This window comes from Vidua chalybeata, chromosome 4, assembly GCF_026979565.1.
Source record: "Vidua chalybeata isolate OUT-0048 chromosome 4, bVidCha1 merged haplotype, whole genome shotgun sequence".
NCBI classification, from domain to species: Eukaryota; Metazoa; Chordata; class Aves; order Passeriformes; family Viduidae; genus Vidua; species Vidua chalybeata.
This window is the reverse complement of record NC_071533.1, coordinates 59,699,711-59,720,828: the sequence shown is the minus strand read 5'-3', so window position 1 is coordinate 59,720,828 and position 21,118 is coordinate 59,699,711. Positions and strand designations below refer to the sequence as shown.

Sequence of the window (21,118 nt, the reverse complement as noted above, 5' to 3'; positions counted from 1 at the left end):
AAGGAATTAGAAGCTCAGGCCATATGCCAATAAAACAAATCCAGTGGAAGCTGAAGCACGAGCAGCCAGTCTCACTGCCATGCAAACACACAACTCAATGCAGGGCTTCCAGCTAACAGGCATTCTGCAGGAGCAGTACTACAAGGTCTTCAAGGAATCAAAAAATAGCTCATCCTACACATCACCTTTCAGGCATAGTGCACAAGCTCTGATAACTGCTTAACTCCTCCTCCCTTCCTCCTTACAGCTACTTAAATGACAGGGATTCAACTAGCACAGGAACTCACTGAGCAGATTCAATAGCAACTCTTCCAGATCAGACTCAGGAACAATGGATGAATTGCTTGCTGTGCCAGTCCCTATGCAACAGCAGAACAAGGTTTAGGGGTTAAACACTGAGGAAAACCTTACTCATTTGGATCTTAAACCAAATATCAAACACACCCTTTTCCAAAACTTGTCCTTGCATTGTTAGTAAGAATAACATGCAAAACTGCTAATAGAGAGACACAAACACAAAGAAACTATGGTGCAAAATATCCCACTTCTTCGAAGAAAAAAATAAAAATCTCTGTCAGCTGTTCCACTACAGATGTTGTTTTCATGCTAGGAGACATTTGGATCACCACTCCTAAAAAGAAATCAATTTTTTCCTTTTCAAAAGATGTTTCACCAACATTTCGTATTTGTACGGCATTTTTTTTTCAACAATTGAGCAATAGGCCACAGTATGAGAAGCAGCAAAAGCATTTTATTTGCTGTATAATTAGTGTCATTAGAAATATGATTGGTAAAAAAAAAAACACGCGAGTCCACACAGAAAGGAAAGCTTAATAAAATCCAAAGACAACTGGAAAAGTGGTGGTGGTGATAGGGACTTAGCAGAGAAAATTTTTTTTAAGTCTTCCAAGGTTCTAGACAGCAACAGCTCTTTTTGGCCATCAGAGATGGTAACAAATCTTCCTACTATTTTGCATCAGAGTGTCCTCCTCCACCCTTGTTGGACTGCTAGATTCAAATCACTAAAACCTATTGTGGAGTGTGAGAAGGGAACTAAACACAACATCAGGATCTCTTCGCATGAGGTCACGCTTTCATGCAACTGTTCTGCACATGCAAAGGCATAAAACTTACTGAGCAAACACCATCTTCTCAAAAATCACTTTAAGTCATAACAACACTTCACTTTGTTTAATTCCTGTATTTTCCAAAAGGTGGTAGAAGTACTGCATTTTTTAAACAATAACATGCTTCTCCTTCAAACAGAAAATATCTTTAATCTTTAAAACAGAATGATTTCTTTTCTCTGACACTGAAATGATGAGACAGTCTTAATTCACGGAAGTAACAATTGTGTTTCTGAAGCAACAAGTTGCCACAATGATTATTTGTAAACATTATACCCACAACAGTAAGTACATTAAAATCCCACACTTCCACCTTAAAATAAACCACAAAGATTTGACATGAAATACATAAAAAGTTTATTATGTATGTACCCCATCTTCTTATCTGGAGGAGAAAATCTGAGGCAACAGTTTGGTGCAGTATAGAGAAGCAAAGCAATATACAGTAGCTGCACACAGCTTGATTGGTTTCAGACCACAACTAAATACTCTTACTATGACTGTTAGTACAGAAATGTTCTGTAATTAGAAAAAATGAGAAGTATTACTCTCATGCTGTACAGTCTTATGTTTCTTGGTTAGAAAAGAACAACTGATTGAGTTTGAATCTTTCGCGCCTGAACCTTGCACACCAACTTGTTTGGCTGTTGCCTCTGGAATGTTCAGCACAAAGGTTAAGCTCCAGACATAATTTAAGTGCTTTTCATGTGCAAACTGTTATTCGCTAAAGCTTTCAAAGTACATTTAATTACAGATATGAACACCCTGTAAAGATATGAGGATATGACAGCAGACCCAGAGGCCAATACAGATTTTTTAAAAGAAATGCTATGTTCCACTGCAGTAGTTCTAGTCCCTGATTAGGTCCAAAGAGGGGGCTTATATCAATTGTAGGAGATAGACCACTCTTTAACAGAAGCATCGTGGGATGTTGTTACCAGAGTATGTTCATCCAGCCACGCCAAGCCGCTTACATGATGTAGTCTGTGAGCATCTGTATCACAGTGCAAAGTAACAGAAGAGTTAGGAAGGCTGGGTTGACAAGGTAACTTCAGCACATTCCAAATATGATTTTTAGCTGCATTAAATACTAGTACTGGATTTTAAAAGAAACTACAAAAATAACAGAAGAACTCCAGCTAGTGTGGCTAGATAGAGGTTAACATAAAGGCTAAATTACTTTGGGAACATTCAAAGCCTGCTTACCATTAGTCTACAAAACAGTGTTGGATTTCAAGAACTACTAACAACTTTCAAAAGTAGCATGTTGAAGAAAACATACCAGGTATCTTGACTCTGGTCTCTGGATCACTCACAGTCCAAACATACACCATCATGTCCATGCCTCCAGAAGCAAAGTGTTCATTGTCTGGTGACCATGCAATGCAAACAACTTTTGCATGGTGTCCATAGAAGACATTATGCTCCTATTTGAAAAACAGGGAGACAAGGGTTATTCCAATAGTTAAAGCTGCTTAGGAAATCACTAGCTTCCAATGTGCAGTATCAGAACAAGCTACTGCAAGATTCCAGACAATGGACATCTCAGATGCAGATGGATGCACTAAGTAAACCAAGTGGTGGCTTCATTTTATGTGATTTATTTAAATACTTAGTAGGCCAATAAAATACAAACCCCCTTTGTAAAAAAAAACACTAAGACATTTTTCTATGAAAGCTTGATATGTTAAGAGCATATGCAACTTCTAAAATAATCCCACAGATGTTTCACAAGGCAAAATTATTTCAATTTTTACTTGGAACATGAAATTTTTTTTGTGGAATGCCATCCTGTTTTTACTTCAGTGTTGTTTTAGTCAAAGTTTAAGGAGTTTACAGGCTGATACGCATTGACCGCTTGGGCTGAAAAGTGGAAATTGCCCATTTTTTGGTTTTTAGTTAAAAGACAGTAGATTGGCAGATAAAGCAAGATTACCTGTCCTAGCATATCCCTTGCACAGCTTAGTCCTTACCATGGAACTGTGTGCCAAAGCCAGCAGAATTTTATTGCAAAGCAAATCTGCTTTATTTGCATAAGTGAATTTTATTGCGTTGCATGATTCTTATCAAACTGAGCCTACATTCTTGTCCATTTTACAAAAACACATACAAGTTCTCTAACAGACATGGCATTTATATTGTTATTTCCTTTAAAAATCCCAAAAAAACAAACTAGTGGTTCGGCAGACCCAAAGGAACTTTTTGTATTTAAGTATGGCTAGTCTGTGGAAATCCAGCTCCTTCCCTGTTTTAACTATGCATTTGTTATTAGATGGGTTTCAGTGTTTTCCCAGCAGCCAACCCATGCTGCACATTTCCTCAGCTATTCTTACAGTCTGGAGGGTTCACATAGGCTGCTGTAAATACCAGTACTAGTCCAAAATAGCAGGTAAACAGACAGTCACAGAAACATCAAATTTACATCAATGATTTACAATTAAGCCTCAGCAGCTACAAGGTCCTTCACTAGAACAGATTTAGACATGAGCTGTCAATCTTTTTAAACAAAGAAAACTCTCATTACAACAGTTCTTACCGCATAGCCATCAGCAACACTAAAGACAGTGACAACTTTGTTTGCATCACAGACTGCAAGAAAGGCACCATCGTGAGAATACGCCAGGTCAGTAACAGGACCTTTAGCTTCCAAAGTCTTATCATCACTTCTCAAAGAGGTTCCTTGGATTGAATACAAATGGACATTCCCATCCTGCAATTAATAGCAAAGAAGGAGAAAAGGTAGAAAAGTCATTTTACAATAGAAAGAGAAGTTCCTGAAACTTTTTGCATTAATTCTATCTGGTAGTGCTTATGTTAAGAAAAGGTTTAAATAACCAATCACTTATGCTGGCTACAATCCACCAAGTGTAGAAAAACCTCCATTTTCTATAATTTGCCAACTTCAATAACACACTGGATAAAAACAATTTGGCAATTTCAAAACAGCAAATACAGGAAAAAAGATTCAATTAAAAAAGAAGTGAAATAGACTTTAGGTCACAATTGTGGCAGAACCTAGGGAATGATAGCCCAAGAACACACACTTAAATAATACAGATGTTGTTAGAAATTATCACCTACCATTTCTCAACACAACACACCTATTTTTTTTAATTTATTTTTTATTATTATTATTATATTACTTGCTCCAGTGTTCAAAGTAGTACAGTTTTAGGAAGTGCAACCTTACCGCTCCTCCTACTGCTGCTGTACTTCCTGTGGGGTGAATGGCTACAGCTTCTGGCTCATAGCCAAGGTCATCAATTGCAAAACATTTTTTCTTATCTTTCATCAAGACAACCTGTAAGTGGAAAACCAGAAACTAAGAACCCTCTTCAAAGTACCTAATATAAAACTATTACTTTACTCATAAATACAAATTCCCTCTAGTTGCTCAGATGTTTATTGTATTCTCATCTTAAGGGAACAGTTTCATTAAAAAAAAAATTGAAGAAATGCCTACATGTGGTGACTAACTAATCTGCTGTACTGCAGCACTTGTGTTTTCTAAATTACATAGTGCAAAGCATTCTCCATTGCCTTCATCTTTGCTTCATTTGGTTTGAACATGAAATAAACATTGACAAACCAGTATTTTTAGCAATGCTTACTCCCTTCCTGGTTCATTGTTAAAGGGAGGGAGGCAGGACCAAATTAGTAGCAAGTTAATGCTGCAGTCTTAAACCTTAAAGGCTATTTCCTATCCAGTTCTATGCTATGGTTAACTGGGATTAACTCACATGAAAACAGGTTTGGACAACACTATCAAATGTCCCAAACACAAAACCAGCACCCATGCAGAAAGCATAAACCATTAGAAGTTAATAATGTTTTGATACAAGAGAACCTCAGTGCAATGTCTCCAGTTTTCTGTGATCTGCATACTAGTGGCAAGTGAGCTAGAACTGCTTATGCTGTACACCAGCACTAGTTAATTGGCTAGTTGGATTAATTGCAAAAAAAATAAAATGCAGGAGAAAAACATCCTTTTGCCAAAATTGTGTCACTGAACAGATCTGGCAAGAGTGTGATTCTGAGGTTTAACCTTCCAGCACAAAGCTGTATTGATAACAAGTACAGATACATCCACACAAAGGACTTCGTGAAATTTAAATCTATACATAAATGTGAAATTGGTACAGGATGTAGAAAGACAAGGGTTATCAAGTATCCTGCTAAATTATGTTCCCTATAGGTCTTATAAGGAAATCCTGTAGATGTGCAAGGTAATCCCACACTAAATAGTTAAGTGCTACCATACATGGCATTATTAACACAGCAATAGTTGATAATCTACATGCTAATACTTACTTGTCCAATGCATAAAACTACAGTATAACCACCAGGACCCACAGCTAAACATTTTGGCTGAACATCCATTTTCACAGCATCCTGGCCACTGCATGAGGAGGTGCCAAGGTGGAGAAGCAGGAAGGACAAAGCAGGAATAAATTATTCCGTGTCTACCATTATTTTAAATTGCCCATCAAATAATCACCCAGGAATCATCAAGAACATGCATAACTTAATTTTCTTATCTACTAATCAGCAGAGTTTCCTACTATTTTGTGTTTAAAGCTTTACTATCTTGATCAGGTAGCATACTTTTGAAATGAAAGTCAATGTTACTATACTACAGTTTAATTTTTAAACTAACTAGATTATTTTAACAGGGTTCTTTAAATTCTGGCTTCCATGAAGAAACAGCTGTGTCCCCCTCCTCCTAACCAAGTTTACCTTGAGTATTTATCAATGACAAAGCAGATACCCTTCCAAAGCCTCTAAGTCGCCCAATACAAGAAAGTCTCCATCTTAGCCATGGAAGGGATAAAACAAATTGAAACGCCTGGGATGCATTTCTCTAAGAAAAAAGCACTAGGTTGGTACAGTAATAATTTCTACATTTTCCATGGAAACATAAAACCTAAATAAACTCCAGCATTTATATTTACCATATAAAATCAACAACACTCTTGCTGTAAAACAATTATACTGCAGTAAAAGGCAAGATTTCAACTAACCTGTAATCTCTCTTGCTAAGGTTGGTGTAGCGCACAGTGTCATCCATACTGCAGGTAACCAGCTGGTCCATTTCATCCACTGCCATTCTAGAAACCTGGTTTGTGTGGCCTTTCCCAGAAAAGCCATCATTCTCTCCAGTTTCAGAATCCCAATAATGTGCATAATAGAATTAAGGAACATTTGAAGACACTGGTACAGTCAGATTCCACACCATAAAATGTTAAATAATTGAGAGAACAGCTAAGGTTAGAAGGGACCGCTTGAGATTTAGTCCAACCTGCTGCTCAAATTGGTGCCAGCTACAACAGGCTGCAGGGTTCTGTAAGGTTTTGAGTATCTCTAGGGATGGAGACTCTACAAGCTCCATGGGCAACCTTATAATATTTATTAAGTGAAACTCTGATGTTCTCTAGTGAGCTAAATGACCTACCACAAACAGTAGCAAATACTGGAATAATTAGCATTAGGTCTGAGACTAGAAAATACTTTTTAAAGAATTTTAGATAGAAGCCCTTGTAACACTGGCTTTCCCTCATGTTATATGGTAACATCATGTGAACTACTCACACTGTATTACAGGTCTGAAAAGAAACAGGACCTATATTTATAAGAGTTTATGTCAACATGTCACCATTTTAATGGCATGAAAAAGGTCTGTAGTTTAATTATATGCTTCAGAATGCTGGAAATATAACTTTCTGTGTATTTTATCATATGTGGAAAATATGTATTGCTGTTTCTTGATGTTACAAGAGGCTAATTTATATATTTACTTGCTTCTCCATACTATCAAGCTACCTATCATGAAGAAGCAACAACTGAAAATTAAGAGTTGGCTTATATTTAGCAGGAAAGTGTGAGGGCAGCTATTGAAACAGGTATTAGGGGAAAACAAAATAAACTTTAGACAAAATATTCGTTTGTGTCCAATAAACTTTGTCTTTGGCAAAGCTTTTTTTTTCCACCTCTCCTAATGAGCTCTCCTATCAGACTAAGACTAGAACACGTACCACTATCATTCAAAGGATATTAATATGACCATCATTACTTCCAGAGTAAATATAGGACTTTCCACCATTTTTGTGCACCGTAAGACACTGAATTGATTTACTATGACCCTGTGAATGGGACATAAATAATTACTGATGAGCAATTTTTAACACATACACACACCTATTTGAGAAGAATGATAGGTTATTCAGAAAATAACATGTTATTCACAAGCATTAGAAGTCACCCAGTGTAAAAAACATTATTTTATATTAATTTAACTGTTATAGCACTGCTATTGCTATGTCCTTGATGAGAAACAATAAGCACCATGGATGTCCTTATTAGTTTGATGAACCAAAATACTTTCATAGCCTTTTCATCACTGCTTTTCAGGCACTTTATGAAGAAAGGGAAGCACTTTATGAAGTGCTCTTCAGGGAAGAGCACTAAATATGGTCATGTACCCACACCAACTTCCAGAATTATAGCAGTGATGGCAAAAATCTGGGACATTGTTTCTAGTTCATGTAAAAATGTAAGTTCCCATGAGAGAGAGTCTAGTGTCAGTGAACTCTTTAAATCCTAAAATTAAAGTTTGATTGCATGGTAACCCTAATCACCTTGTCTACAATAATACACTAGTTCTGGGAGAATGAGACATCTCTGGTAGTTTTCTATCTGTGCTGTATTTCTTTTCTCATCTTAAGAATGCTTAAAATCTGCAACAAAAGATAAGTCAATAACGTTAATTAAAATGAAATAATCAGTCTGGTGTTTGCACAAAGCACAGTCTCACCCATGTAAAGAGTAACTTCTTAATTCAAGAAACAGTCACACATAGCTCATTTGGCAACACCAATTTAACAAAGCTATTTTTCAGCAGCTACTCTTCCATCTTTACAACTTCAATCACTGAGTCATTTATTGCAGAAACTCATGCAATAACAGAACTTTAACCTACCTTTATGACACGTAAAGGCTTATTTGGATTGTTCTTGTCCAAATAATTGATATAGCCAGACAGGGAGATAGTCAGTAAATGGTCTTTCTGCCACAAGCAACCCAGCTGCTGATCCAACACGTTTGATCCCATGTTAAAAGTATTTACAATAGAATTAGCACCGACGTCCCAGATTTTCGCAGTTTTATCTCCAGAAGCAGAAAGCAACTGACTACTGTCAGGGCTCCAACTAATCTGTAAAAAAAAAAAAAGTCACCACAAGACAGTAAATGCATTTATTAATCCAAGACTTTGCAGTTCATTAACTGGGTAATGAAACACTACAGATCATCCGTACAAATGAAGTGATACTTACAGCATAAATACCTCCATCATGTGCTTTGCCTCCACCAAGAGCACACACTTTCTCTCCAGTCTTCCCATCATAGACAAAAATCTTAAAAGAGCACAAGGACATACAGCTTAAAGGGAAAAGCAGTACTAGGAAAAAACCCAAGATACTATCTGATAGTTTGAAACACTACAGCTCTTTTTAAGGAGAGGCACAAGCTATGCTGCATTGAATAATTAAGACTAAATTACTGAGATGAAAATTGTAAATAATCACAGCAAGTCCCTGTACTTTGGATCCAGACACTTGAAATTCTGGAAAATGTTACAGTTTTGTCTCCTGCTGTTATAGCAGCTGCTTAGTACTGTTGTCATGGGAGTCTACCCTCTGAGAAGGACAAGCTACCTATGGTAAAAGAGTCATTGTCAACCTGCCCTTATCGGTAGGGAATATACATGGAGCTGGGTTGCTATCTATCAATTCACTATTTCAGCTAGATCTCTCAAGATCACAACATACATATTCCAGAAGTCCAACATGTTCCTGCCAAAATAACCTTTAAGAGGATGCTAGGGAGATGGAATGGGGAATAATTCTGAGTAAGAATAGTATGGTTATTATTCTGAGTAAGAATAGTATGGTTATTACCACTTATCAGTTATTACAGATTTACAGGAGGACAGTTAAAAGTTTAAACTTGTGACATAAAAAAGAAGCAACATGGATTTTACAATACTAATCCTATTCCCAACATGCACAATAAAATCTTCTCATGCTAAAATAAATATTAAAAGAGTTCCTTGTGTTTTACCTGCCCATCTGCACTAGCTGTAGCAAATCTGTTCCCATCAGGAGAAAACCTCACACAGTTCACAAACCGTGTATGGTCCTGTAGAAAAAAAGTAAGAATCAGCAAACAAAAAAAGAACAGAGTGTTTTACATAGAAGACAATCTAGTAACAATGAAGTTCTCTTACATGTGAACCATAAATTAGCTGTGTAGGAGAAGCTTGCTGTAGAGAATTGCTATGAGGCAAGTTTAGTCTCTATCTGAAGAGAATCATGGGGCCAAGAACAGTCCAGGGAAGACATTGTGACATCATGACCAATGTAGTTAAAACAACTCAGTGCATACCAGAAGAATGATTACCCAGTTTCAGGGATAAGTAGTAAAAAAAGTCAGATGCAGCCTACATGCAAACATGAGATTCTTCCCCAGTGGTGACTGACTTCTTCTGCAACATTCTCCAGATTTCAACTCTTGCTTCATTGTGCAGTGAGTTTTATACACACAAGAGTATTTTATCCTTCTTATTGCAAAAGGAAAAAAAAAGCACAGGCATGAGGAATAAGTTAATATTTTACTAAAATTCCATTCCTGGGAGACTGCATTAGTGGTAGTTCTGCGAAGTAATGAGGCAAGACTGATGTATGCTCCCCAAATAGACGATTTACAAGTAGGAGACTATTCAAACCATGCAAACTAGAAAACACACGTTAAATAGGGAAGCACCACAATGAGGTCAAAGCTCCCATGCATAGAGATTTGGAAGACTATTTTTAGTAATATGGAAGGCAGGTTCTAACCTACTTTCACCAACTATACTTTTGTTCCCCGATGATATTGCAGGCTCTAATCTAAACCATATAACAGAATCCCATATATCAACCCAAATATCACTTTAAAAGGAAGACTGCATCACATACCAGTCTTAGCAGCACTGGTAAGCAATTTGGACTTTAGAGTTCCAAAAGAACCAGCTTAGCAAAATGCAAGTATCAGCTTAACTTCAGAAATATTTTAGGCAACTACATCATTTCATTGGATCGTAGAGCTCAAAACAATTCCTTTTCTAGAACTGGAATGGAATCCTTACTAAAGTCAGCATATGAGGACTACTCAAGGCTCATGTGTAAAAAAAATAAAAAGCCTACTACATTGTTTTTAAAACTAAAATACAAACTAAACATTTTGAATCTACTACTGTAATAACTTCCAGTATCTTTGCAATAGATTTTTTGAGGCAAGAGATCTCCTGCCATCAAAACAGCTGCAGCAGCTTGTGGCTTTTTATTTCCTTTGGCCTTAAAAAACAATGAATACCTTCCCTGTGGTAGTTCCAGCCTTTGTTTCATGTAAGAGATTGTAACAAATAGAATAAGAAACAAAGTTAAAAAGAACATAGAAACAGAAAACTGACCACACAAGTTACATACCCATTCATGAAGTAGAAATCAAGGTATGGTTTCAAACATCTACACTCACCCTTTCTAAGTGGCCCTGGGATTTCAGACTTGAGCACTCTTTATCAGATTGGAAAATTACATTAAAATCACCACATTTCTTGAATCATGCACCTTGGAAAGCTTCAAGAAATTCTACACACATCTGCACTGGGAAACAGAGCTCTGAAAGCATCAATAGAGCCAATAAAACAGCCTACTTCATCCGTTCCATAGATTAGTAACAATGAAAAAAGAATATCGGAAAAAGTGTTTCAGGTTCTCTTCTTAACCTACCATTTATTTTGGTTTCTTGGCCTGAGATGAACATTTAGTTATACATAGTTTAAGAAAGCCACTTGACACCATCTATGCTTCAAAGTGGGGAACTGAGAACTTCTGTTATAACAGCTAGTTGTGATAAGAACTGCAAGCTTGTTGGAAACAGCACGGTTTAACAGAGCCACATCTAAACTTCAACTCACGCTTAGTGTAAACTTGAACTTGAATGGCGGTCCCTCAAAGAAAGCAGCACAGTTGTCATCACTGCCGGTTGCCAGCCGATAGGGTCTTGTTTGTTTAATGTCCACGCTGTTGATCACTTTATTGTGCCCAGTAATCTCACCAACAGAAGAGCCACTATCCCACAGGAACACTGCTCCAAATCTAGTTAGAAAAGCACACAATAACTACAATTCATAAAAGTTACACATAGATTAACTCCTTGAACATCTGCAAACTGCAGATTTGAGTGCACTCAAAGAAAAGAAATTAGGTCATCTCATTAATCTCATGCAAGCGCATCATAGTTCCCTGAAGGCTATTTAAGATCTTTGCTGGTGAGAGATTCTAATCTTCAATAGCAGGCGTTTGCTGAAGGGGACAAACAATCAGGTTTTGCATATAAAGGTTCTAAAATTCAGAGATCCAATGTATATTCCTCACTAAGACTGTTGGTTTAGAAGATAAAGCAGTAAATTACTCCATCTGCCTAGCCACAGCACAGACTGCAGAAAGCTAGGATAACAAAGACATTGGATCACAGTTATCTGACTACTGAGACTAGATTGGGTACCATCACTTTTACAAATATTACTTCAAGGTTTAAGGAAGAAGAGTTTTAAAAGCTTTTTTGACAGTTCTTACTTTTAAATCACCTTAAAAAAAAAAAAACAGTATAATCAATACCAAGGCACTAAACTGCCAGAGCACTGCTATTTGAAAGGCCTTTAGAATCCCTTCAACAATATTCTAGACAGAAAGTGCATCTACCAAATAGGAAGCTGGTCATGTTTATGAAGATGAAGGAGAGCAAGCACACCTTGTATCTACCGAGGAGGAGATGGGGCAGAAAGAGCAATGGAGGACAAAGAGTCTTTTTCAAGGACACAGTATATGACAGGGATTGAAAAACAGTGCAGGGGACTAGGGAACAGCACCACACGATGCTTTTCAGCCTTTTAGGCACGAGACTACCTGGTCTGGACTCTGCTTTAAAAGTCTTTGAACATTAAATGGAGGACACAAACCTAAATCAGCATCTCATTTAGTCAGGTAAAGGACAATTGCTTGTTGTTCTTTCATTAAACTACCATAATTAGATCTAAAAATACAGACATGTTACCAAAGGAGAAAATTTGGATACTCTTTTTTTTTTTCCCCAATCAATTGAATAAGACCATGAATCCAATAATGAAGGAAGAGGGAAAAAAAATCTTGTTTTCCTCTTCCTACCCTATCAGAATATGACAAAAAAAATTTACCAAACAGCTATCCTTAAATGTAATATGCCCCTACCTCTAAGAAACAAGTCTCATACAATTTTTAAACTAAGCAATTTTAACTGAACTGTATTTTCCAACTACTTTACAGCTGCCAAACACTGCATAGAAAATTTTGCTGCAGAACAACACAACACAACTTGAAGTCAAGACAGGGAAAAAGCAATGACTTCATTCCATTGAAGAATTAAAAGCTTTCTGCAAGGAACTTGCTTTGTTAGGAGGCAGAGGTTTACAGTAAATGCATGTATGTATGTATAAACACACACACAAATACAAAAGAATTACTCACTTTTCCCTTCCTTCTCCAACCACAGCAATTCTCTTGCTGTCTTCAGTCCATGCAAGGTCCTTTATTTTTCCTGCAAATGGCTGATACTCATACTTCAGTAGGTGTTCCTTCTGTGTAGTATCCCATATTCTCAGCTTTCCAGAGACATCTGCCATAATAAAAAAGAATATAACTATTGTTCCAGCATGACTCAGTCACATGACTCATCAATCTGCCAGAGTACAGATTTTCAGCTACACTGAAGACTGTGTACTAGGGACCTACTACCTTACCCTATTACAACTACTACAAATGTCTTTATTTAGGAATGCTGAAGACTATATCCATTTCAATAAATTAGGTTTTTAACTTAATGTTTCAAGGCATGCAGCACCAAATACAACAGACTGAGACAGCATTTGCAGACATGTGAAAAAACTGCACAGTAAGAGAGTAGGAACTCTAATGTTATCAGCTGGTATGTGTTAAGTATCTGTTACACAAAGAACAAGCCAGCCCAGCCCCCCTGCCCAGCAGCTACAAGACAGCTCCCTGACCCTTCACTGGGAAGTAAGCCACCCTACACCTACAAGAAGTGAGCAGTCCAGTGGACAGTGGTTGATGCACTACAATTTGTACCTTCAAAGGAGACCTCTTTTGCATATAAATACCACGTATATGGAATGTACAAAGATTTCTGTCCACACAACTCAATTAATGCACATCAGTGTACTTTTTTATACAGAAGCATGTACGCACTTAATGGTGTGGATGCCTGCACTATCTGGAATACTAGACAGGAATGCAACAGAATATTCAGAAACACTAATGTCAAAAGCAGCAGACATGGCACAAGCAGTTAACAATTTAAGACTTAAGATAATGAAAGCTCCCTGGCTTACTGTTTCCACTGAGTATTGTAAAACCCAAGAGCTATTCAGAGCAATTACTGTGGTGCAGGATTGTAACCAGAGGAATTCTTCTATACACAGACAAATTTACACATCCCTAATGAAACCCACACAGCAAAGCCTGTGTGTATTGTACCCTTCAAAAAAGCCACTGTTTTAGAATAAACCACGTGCTAAAATATGCATCTTTCACCTCAGCAGAATACTTAAATTCTGTTCACCATTTACTGGTGCATCTTCACAATTCAATTTAAACATACAGCCACCCCGCATCTTTTGGACCTGGTCATAGACTGATCTTCTTCGCTTCTGCTAAAAGGACATTCAGAATTTTATATAGAGAAATTGTTATTGAGGCAGAATTTTAAGGTGGACTGTCCATCTATTAACAGATAAGACACAGAGCTGTAACTTTGCAATATATCCTATTATTACATCTGCTATGATTGCAATAAGAGAAATTACCATAAAAGCCAAAAGCATAATGCCAAAGGTCTGTCTCATGAAGCACATGAAGTATTAATGCAGGTTGCATAGCTAATGCAGATTTATAGACAGAGAAATGAACCTTACATGTTATACTTAGAAACAGCTTAAACAGCCTGGTCATCTGTCTTCAGACCCCATGCTCAGCAGTATCACAAAACTATTTATAAATGACATACAGAAGACACTTTTTAAGGGAAATACTGCAACCCAAACTCTTTCACTTGGGTATGACAAAAATCAACCAAATACTTCCCTAGCATAGTATCTATCACTGTTCTTTTACAAAGGACTGGAAATCTAAAAGACTACAAGAAAAAATTAGATAGTTATTCTGAGTATTAAGTGCTGCACAAATCTAGAGCACCAAGTTTGCAGAACACAGAATGCAAACTGGATTTTAAGAGGGTATTCAATTTGACACATGGTCCACACACAAGACGGAGCCAAGAAAATCCTGGCTGTGGTCCCTTTCAGACAAGAATGTGAGAAAAAGGAGGAAAAAAAAAAAAAAAAAAGCTCTGCTATCAGTGTTCTTAAAGGTTCCCCAGTACTCCAAAAATACTTATTCTAATATAGCTTTCTGATATGAAGGAAACCCAGAAGGACACTTTACACTTAAAAAAATACAGTTCCCTTGAAATTGCTGAAAGAGAAACTCCCATCCTACTAAGATATTTGCAGGAATCTGTGCTTCCCTTCTAAGGGGTTCATATTCAGAATGTTTTAGTTTAGATATATTATTTAGAAAATATATCTATTTGGGTACATTACTTGCTTCTGAAGCACTTCTAATTGACAATGGCAAGTTTTTTTTTTTTTAATCTATATATTAGTTGCAAATCTTTGTAAGAAACACATGTTATAGTATTGTATTTATCAATATTCTGTGTACCAATCCTCCTGAAAAAATATCAATTATTTGATGCAAGCTTCTATTAAAAAGGGTTTGTTTCATTCTTTGGTAGTCAAAAACTGCTATAATACAGGAAATTTACACTAAAAATTCACGTTACACATCCTCAGACTATTGCTTGATATGCATTACATGGAAACTGAGACTCAGCCTCTTTCTCTGCTAACTTGCCAAGGAAAGCTTTTTTAATTCAGGTTAAAAAGTAATAAAAGTCATAAATGTTATGTTGCCACGTTTGGTCAGGAAGAAGGGAAAAGAAAGGAATACACACTGTTTTAGAATCCCTCCCCTGCCTATAAAGTATCAAAGTTTATTAACATCACAAACAACAGTCCTGTATTTCAGAAATAACTTTCCACTCTGGTGCATTTACACAAGTCTTCATCACACTAAGTATTTAGGGTTCATTTCCAGGTTTGTTCTTTATTGAAATACCGCATTTTAAAAAGATCAAGAATGTCACTAAGCTCACTGCCTGAGAAAGAGGTTAGAGGAACAAGGACAGAAATCATTCCTCCTTCAAAGATCTGTATGTAAGTCCACCGAAGCACATCCCATTGACTGCATATTCCACACACACAAGAAGTGTTACTACTGTTTTACCAGTAACTTTAACAGCTCTGTCCACACATCTCACGCACATGGATACTTTACCTCCAGATGCTATGTAGAATCCACTAGGAGCATACTTGGCAACTACAACCTGGTGGGCATGCTCAGTGTAGATGTCAGCAATTGCAGGATTCTAAAGGGAAAAATCAAAGTTACAATGTTGTACATTCTCATTTTCAAAGGAATAAAAGCAGAAATTCAACTATAAAATTCATAATTTCTCCCTGCACTCCTAACAAACCCTGCCTTCCAGCTTAAATTGAGCAACTGTTTGAAAGTGAGAAGTGACGTACACATTGCAGAACGTTGTTGGTACCACTGAAGCAACACACTACTTTCTAACAACTGACACAAGAAAGGATTTCCTCTTAAGGAAACCTGAAGTGCTGGGACCCTTTCTTCTCCAATGCCTGCTGAACAGTAGAAAAACACTCTCCAAAATAACAGGCCAAGCATCAGGCTCTCTTTTTTTAGAGCTAGCCCAGTCACCCAAGCAGAATACTAAATACAAGCTGTGATTTGCAGCACACATCTAAAATTCTACTGTAGTCAAGTATGAAACTTAAGCCTGCAGTCAACCATAACACATGGCTGTTAATCTTCACCATGTACCCAAAAAATCACTCAGTAACCAATGGAGATGTGCTAGGCTTGCTCTTTTTCCTTGATAATTGCAATCTGCTTAAAAAGCCAGTAGACCTGGTATCAAGAGTTGTAGAGGAATGCTGAAAGAAATTCACTGCCACTCCATCATAATTTTAGCTCTTCAGTCTAAATTATGTTTTCAGATATTTCAGGTTGGACAATAAAATGAACTCTGTCTCAGCAAAGCAGTAGTACTATACAATAGAGGCACCACACAAATCAAAAAAAGGATGACATCAAGGCAAAAAACTGCTTTCAAATTAGTATAAAAAAAGTCATTCTGCACTCCTCTCATTTACAGTGTATATATGCTACAATAGTAATACACTACTCTGTAGAAATTTTTTCTACCATTTAACAGGCTTGCTCCAGAAACTTGACTCATATGATCAAAACAAAATTCCATTTTAACTCCTATAATTAATACAGATTTATTCAATTGAACCAGAAAACCACCTGATGTTATGGTATGACTCAGCCATCCAATCAGGAAAAACTAAAACACCCGCTCTGTGTTAGAAAGCAGTCTCCTGCTCACAAGAGTTCTTGCTGTTGCAGTACTGTTCCATCTCAGGAGACAGAATTCAGCTTGCTCATGCAAAAAAGAACTCTTTTTCATTCCTGCTTTTATGCATTGCTTGAGTGCATTATAGCTCTACTTCAGTCACAACCATCTGCACTTACAGCATGCACATCCCTCTTCATTTTGTGCCCAACTGGATTTCATCTGAGCAAGACAAGATAATCTTCTCCCCTATTCTATATCTGCATCACCTACATGGTCAGGGAGCTCAAGTCCCCCTGCATGTTGTTATTAATGGCATGGAAGGTGCTACTTTACAGCAAGAATCTCCAAGAGTCCAGGAAACTAAGATGAGAGACTAACTTAAAGGGTTACATGAAAAATAAAGACTCAAATTTAAGATATGGTAGACAGATTCCAGAAACCAGGCAGTAAGTTAAGGCTGTCAAATTGTACATTATTTATTCAATAGTATTATTTCTGCTTGTAAAGTCAGTTTTCTAACTTGCATGTTTTTCGTATCAGGCCCAACCCCCAAAAAACCACTTCCAAAAAGATATTTAAGGAGAAAATTATAGTGTAAGCTGGGACAAATGTAGTACCTAGATTAAACCAGCAGCGAGCTTATGTCAAACACTGAAACCAGAGCCACATATGAAAGTGAGCAGTTTCAGTTCCAAGCTTCAAAGTAGTCTTAGACTCATGAAGATAAAATATTAATGAAGTATGAAACCTTAAAAATATCACTAGTCTTTCTCACAGAGCTTTCACAGCACTGCTCCAGAACTACTTCTTGTTAAAGGAAGTCTCTAGATCATGCTCAGAGATCAAGCATTAACCCTGAATGCTATATTCATCTGATTAGCTAATGCTAGATAGCTTTAGACTTAAAAGAGAAAGGTGATCACTGCATTTTGATGACCCTTTTTTTTTTTTAATTAGAGAACAACCATTCTATTGGAGAACTGTTCATAGAGGGATTACACACAGACCTCCCCCCAGCATTTAATTTAGTTGTTGCAAACTATTAGAGGCTTCTATATGGTGCAAAGAAGGCACAGCTCTTAACTAAGAGCAGACACACTTGCAAGTCAGGTTACAAACTGCAACATTCTCCAGCACAAAAGCCGTAGCACAGGCGTTGGTTAGTTTTTGTGTTACTGCTACAATATATTCTGTAATCATTTGTCAATTATTAACAGTAGCAAACTCCCCTCCTCAGTTGGGTAAATCTGCCTATCAGCTTGAACTGCACCATAAAACTGAAGGATTCGTGACTTCCATTCTCACCTTCCCTTGAGAGTTTAAGCAGCTTGAATTTGAATTCCCACAATCCCACCTCGCCTGTTCTCAGGTCACCATGTCCCCTACATCCCCCAGCTCACACTGGGGCTCCCATTTGGACTGGGCTAATCTTCAGTGAGCTGATTCAGGTAAAGCAAATTGCTGTCTTCCGATTTAACCTCCAAAATAGGGTCAGAAGAGCATTAATGACAGTACAAGGGAGAAGGTCAGCATTCACGACTTGGTCAGAAACTGTAACGTAAGCAGAGTGGCTTTTCCCTCTTCTCTCATCACACTGTGCGCCATTACAGGGTTTAACTGGGGATTCTGGTTTCAGAAACTTGAACTTTTCTTGATACCAAGAGCAAAACACTATTACAAAGACATTATACCGGCACACTGAAACCAGAGTGTGAGCTTACTTTTGGTTTTAAGTGGATGAATTTAAAACTGATAGCAATCAAAAAATCTGCAAGAAATTAAGTTATTAGTAGCACTTATATATTATGACATGACAGTGAAGAAATGTCTGAATTTAGTGGGCATGAAGAGATAAAACAGAGAAACAGCTCAGTTTACAAAGGTGATTTACAGAAGCAGCCATAAACAAATCCATTGTTGTGGAGACCTAAAAATTCCAGAGGTATGCCCTGCCCCTCCCCCAGCAGCCCTTCCTGCTGCTGGCCAAATCTGCAATAGGAAAAAGTAAACCTAGGGGAGAATTTGATTTCTAAAGAACAAGCAATCACTTCGAAGAAATTTATTTGTTAAAAACCAGTAGCAAGACAGTGGCCTAAACATGCAACATTTTCCTCCATGCTTTTCAATGGGATGCAATCTTTGAAATCATTCAAATAACTCTCTTCACATTTCTCTAGTTAGCACCAGAGAAAAAAAAAAAAAAAAAACAAAAAAACAAACCCAAACCTCCACACTACTGAAAACATTAACTGGGGCATTCTAACATTTAATTGATGAGCAAAATTCCCTGTGAGCAGGGCTGAGAACTTGCACTCTGTCACGAAGTCCAGCAACTCATAACTGTTTTGATTCCTGGGGTTGGGGCTGGGTGGGGGGAAAAAAGCTGAAGAATAACGCGTTTAAAGATACTGGTTTGCAAGTATTTACATGCTTCTCTGACAGGCTAAGGGCCCCAAACAGCAAAGAGGGAAGAGTTCATTTATTAGGCAAACACAGCACTCAACTTCATAATAGTGATACCTAAGAAGATAAACAGGGCCAACCAGAATAGACCAGTCTCTCATCTCTTAAATCCTATGCGAAGAGGAAAAGAATTACACATTTTACCGAGATTTTCTACGTGTTTTCACAATCGCTGCCTATGGTTTAATGCCTGAGTCATGCACTCTACTTATTCCCCTGCTGCTGATCACGGATGTGTGACCTCGATTGAAATCGCCAAGACTGAATGAAGCACAGGCTGTTAAAGGAGGGGGAGGGAGACAAAATGAAACTTAGCAAAAGATTCACACTAGAAAACAAAATAAATAAAGATACATTACATCAATGTTTCTGATGACGACACATTTTCCATTGGTATACAGAAAATTGTTGCCCTTAGGATCACCTCCAATAATTTTGGAAACGCCTCGTTCAACCTGTGGAAGGCTGGCGAACACTTTTTCTGTGGAAAAATAAAAGGAAAAAGGGGATTAAAAATAAATAATATAAATGTTTTAAAAATCAAAATAAAAGGAAGGCGCTTAATGCCTCCCCGCTACCGGCACACGCCCTGCCCTGCCGGCAGCCGCCGTCACTTGTTGCTGTCAGCGGGCTGCGAGGCACCGCCGGCTCCGCGCCATCCCGCGGGGCCGCGCGAGGGTCCGCAGCCCGCGGGGCTCCGCGGGGCTCCCCGTTCCCGCCCGGCACCTCGCCGCCCCGGCGCCCCCGCCAGCTTACTGATCTCGTACGGCATCTTCGCCCACTTGTTACGGCGGCAGGCTCGGGCAGGGAAGGGCGGCGGGCGCGGCCGGGCCGGGCTCTGTGGCTCCGCTGCCGCCGCTCAGCCCCGCTCGGCCCCGCGGCGCGAACCAGGAAGCGCCCGCGCCGCGCGCCGCTCTCCGCTGCCTTTGACCATATATAGTCAACTCTGCTCGCGCCGCGCCGCTCCCCGCCAGCCCGCGCCGCGCGCCCTCCCCCGGAAATGCCGTGGGCTCGGCCGGGCCCGGCGGGGCCGCGCTGGGGCGGCCTCGGAGGCGGCTCCGCCCCGCGGGGAGCTGCGCGCAGGGCGGGCCGGGCCGGGCCGGGGCCACTCGGCGGCTCTGACCGGCCTCGGCCGCGCCGCGCCGCGCGTGCGCGGAGGCCGCTCCTCGCCGCGGCGCTCCCGGGCGGTGCGTGCGCGTGCGCGTGCGCGGCGGCGGGGCCGCCGCGGGCGGGGCTGCGCGCGCCGGCACCGCCCTGTCCCGGGAACGCCCGGCGGGCACGGAGGGGACATCCGCGGGGATCGCGGGAACGCCCGGCGGGCACGGAGGGGACATCCGCGGGGATCGCGGGAACGCCCGGCGGGCACGGAGGGGACATCCGCGGGGATCGCGGGAACGCCCAGCGGGCACGGAGGGGACATCCGCGGGGATCGCGGGAACGCCCGGCGGGCACGGAAGGGCACATCCGCGGGGATCGCGGGAACGCCCGGCGGGTAGGGGAGGGGGGATATCCGCGGGGAGCCCGTCGGGACGGGACGGGCGCGGCGGCAGGAGCAGGCTGGGGGGCTCCGCAGTGTGCGGAGGAACAGTCCGGGCTGAGCCCCTCCGCCCCCGCTGTCGGCCCTTTCCCGGCGCCGCTCTTCACCGTGCGGCAGCAGCCGCTGGCTCCCGCGGCGTCCCTAAAGGCGGCTCTGTGCGGGCTGTGCCCCAGCGGTCGCTGTTGGGATACCGGGAGTGTGCCTTACGCTACTGCGACGACAGAGCTTTGGTTTCGGTGGGCACCATCGTCCTTGCCAGCAGGGACTCAGCCGCCGTAGTCACCTGCGGGAGAGGCTATGCGGGTCTCCGAGTTCCTCCTCTTACAGACCT

General features: G+C 39.8%; 1 protein-coding gene across 1 annotated transcript; it reads right to left on the bottom strand.

The window, feature by feature from the left end:
• Positions 1-731: 731 nt before the first annotated feature.
• Positions 732-20,260, bottom strand: WDR1 (WD repeat domain 1). The gene is made up of 15 exons (XM_053941033.1): positions 20,007-20,260; positions 19,610-19,731; positions 15,677-15,767; positions 12,731-12,878; positions 11,143-11,323; positions 9,246-9,323; positions 8,459-8,539; positions 8,104-8,337; positions 7,180-7,267; positions 6,149-6,305; positions 5,439-5,526; positions 4,318-4,428; positions 3,664-3,837; positions 2,410-2,554; positions 732-2,121 (listed from the first exon to the last, which is right to left on the bottom strand). Exons 1-15 carry the CDS (start codon positions 20,020-20,022, stop codon positions 2,012-2,014), a joined length of 1,824 nt encoding a protein of 607 aa, XP_053797008.1. The 5' UTR covers positions 20,023-20,260; the 3' UTR covers positions 732-2,011.
• Between the last annotated feature and the right edge of the window lie 858 nt (positions 20,261-21,118).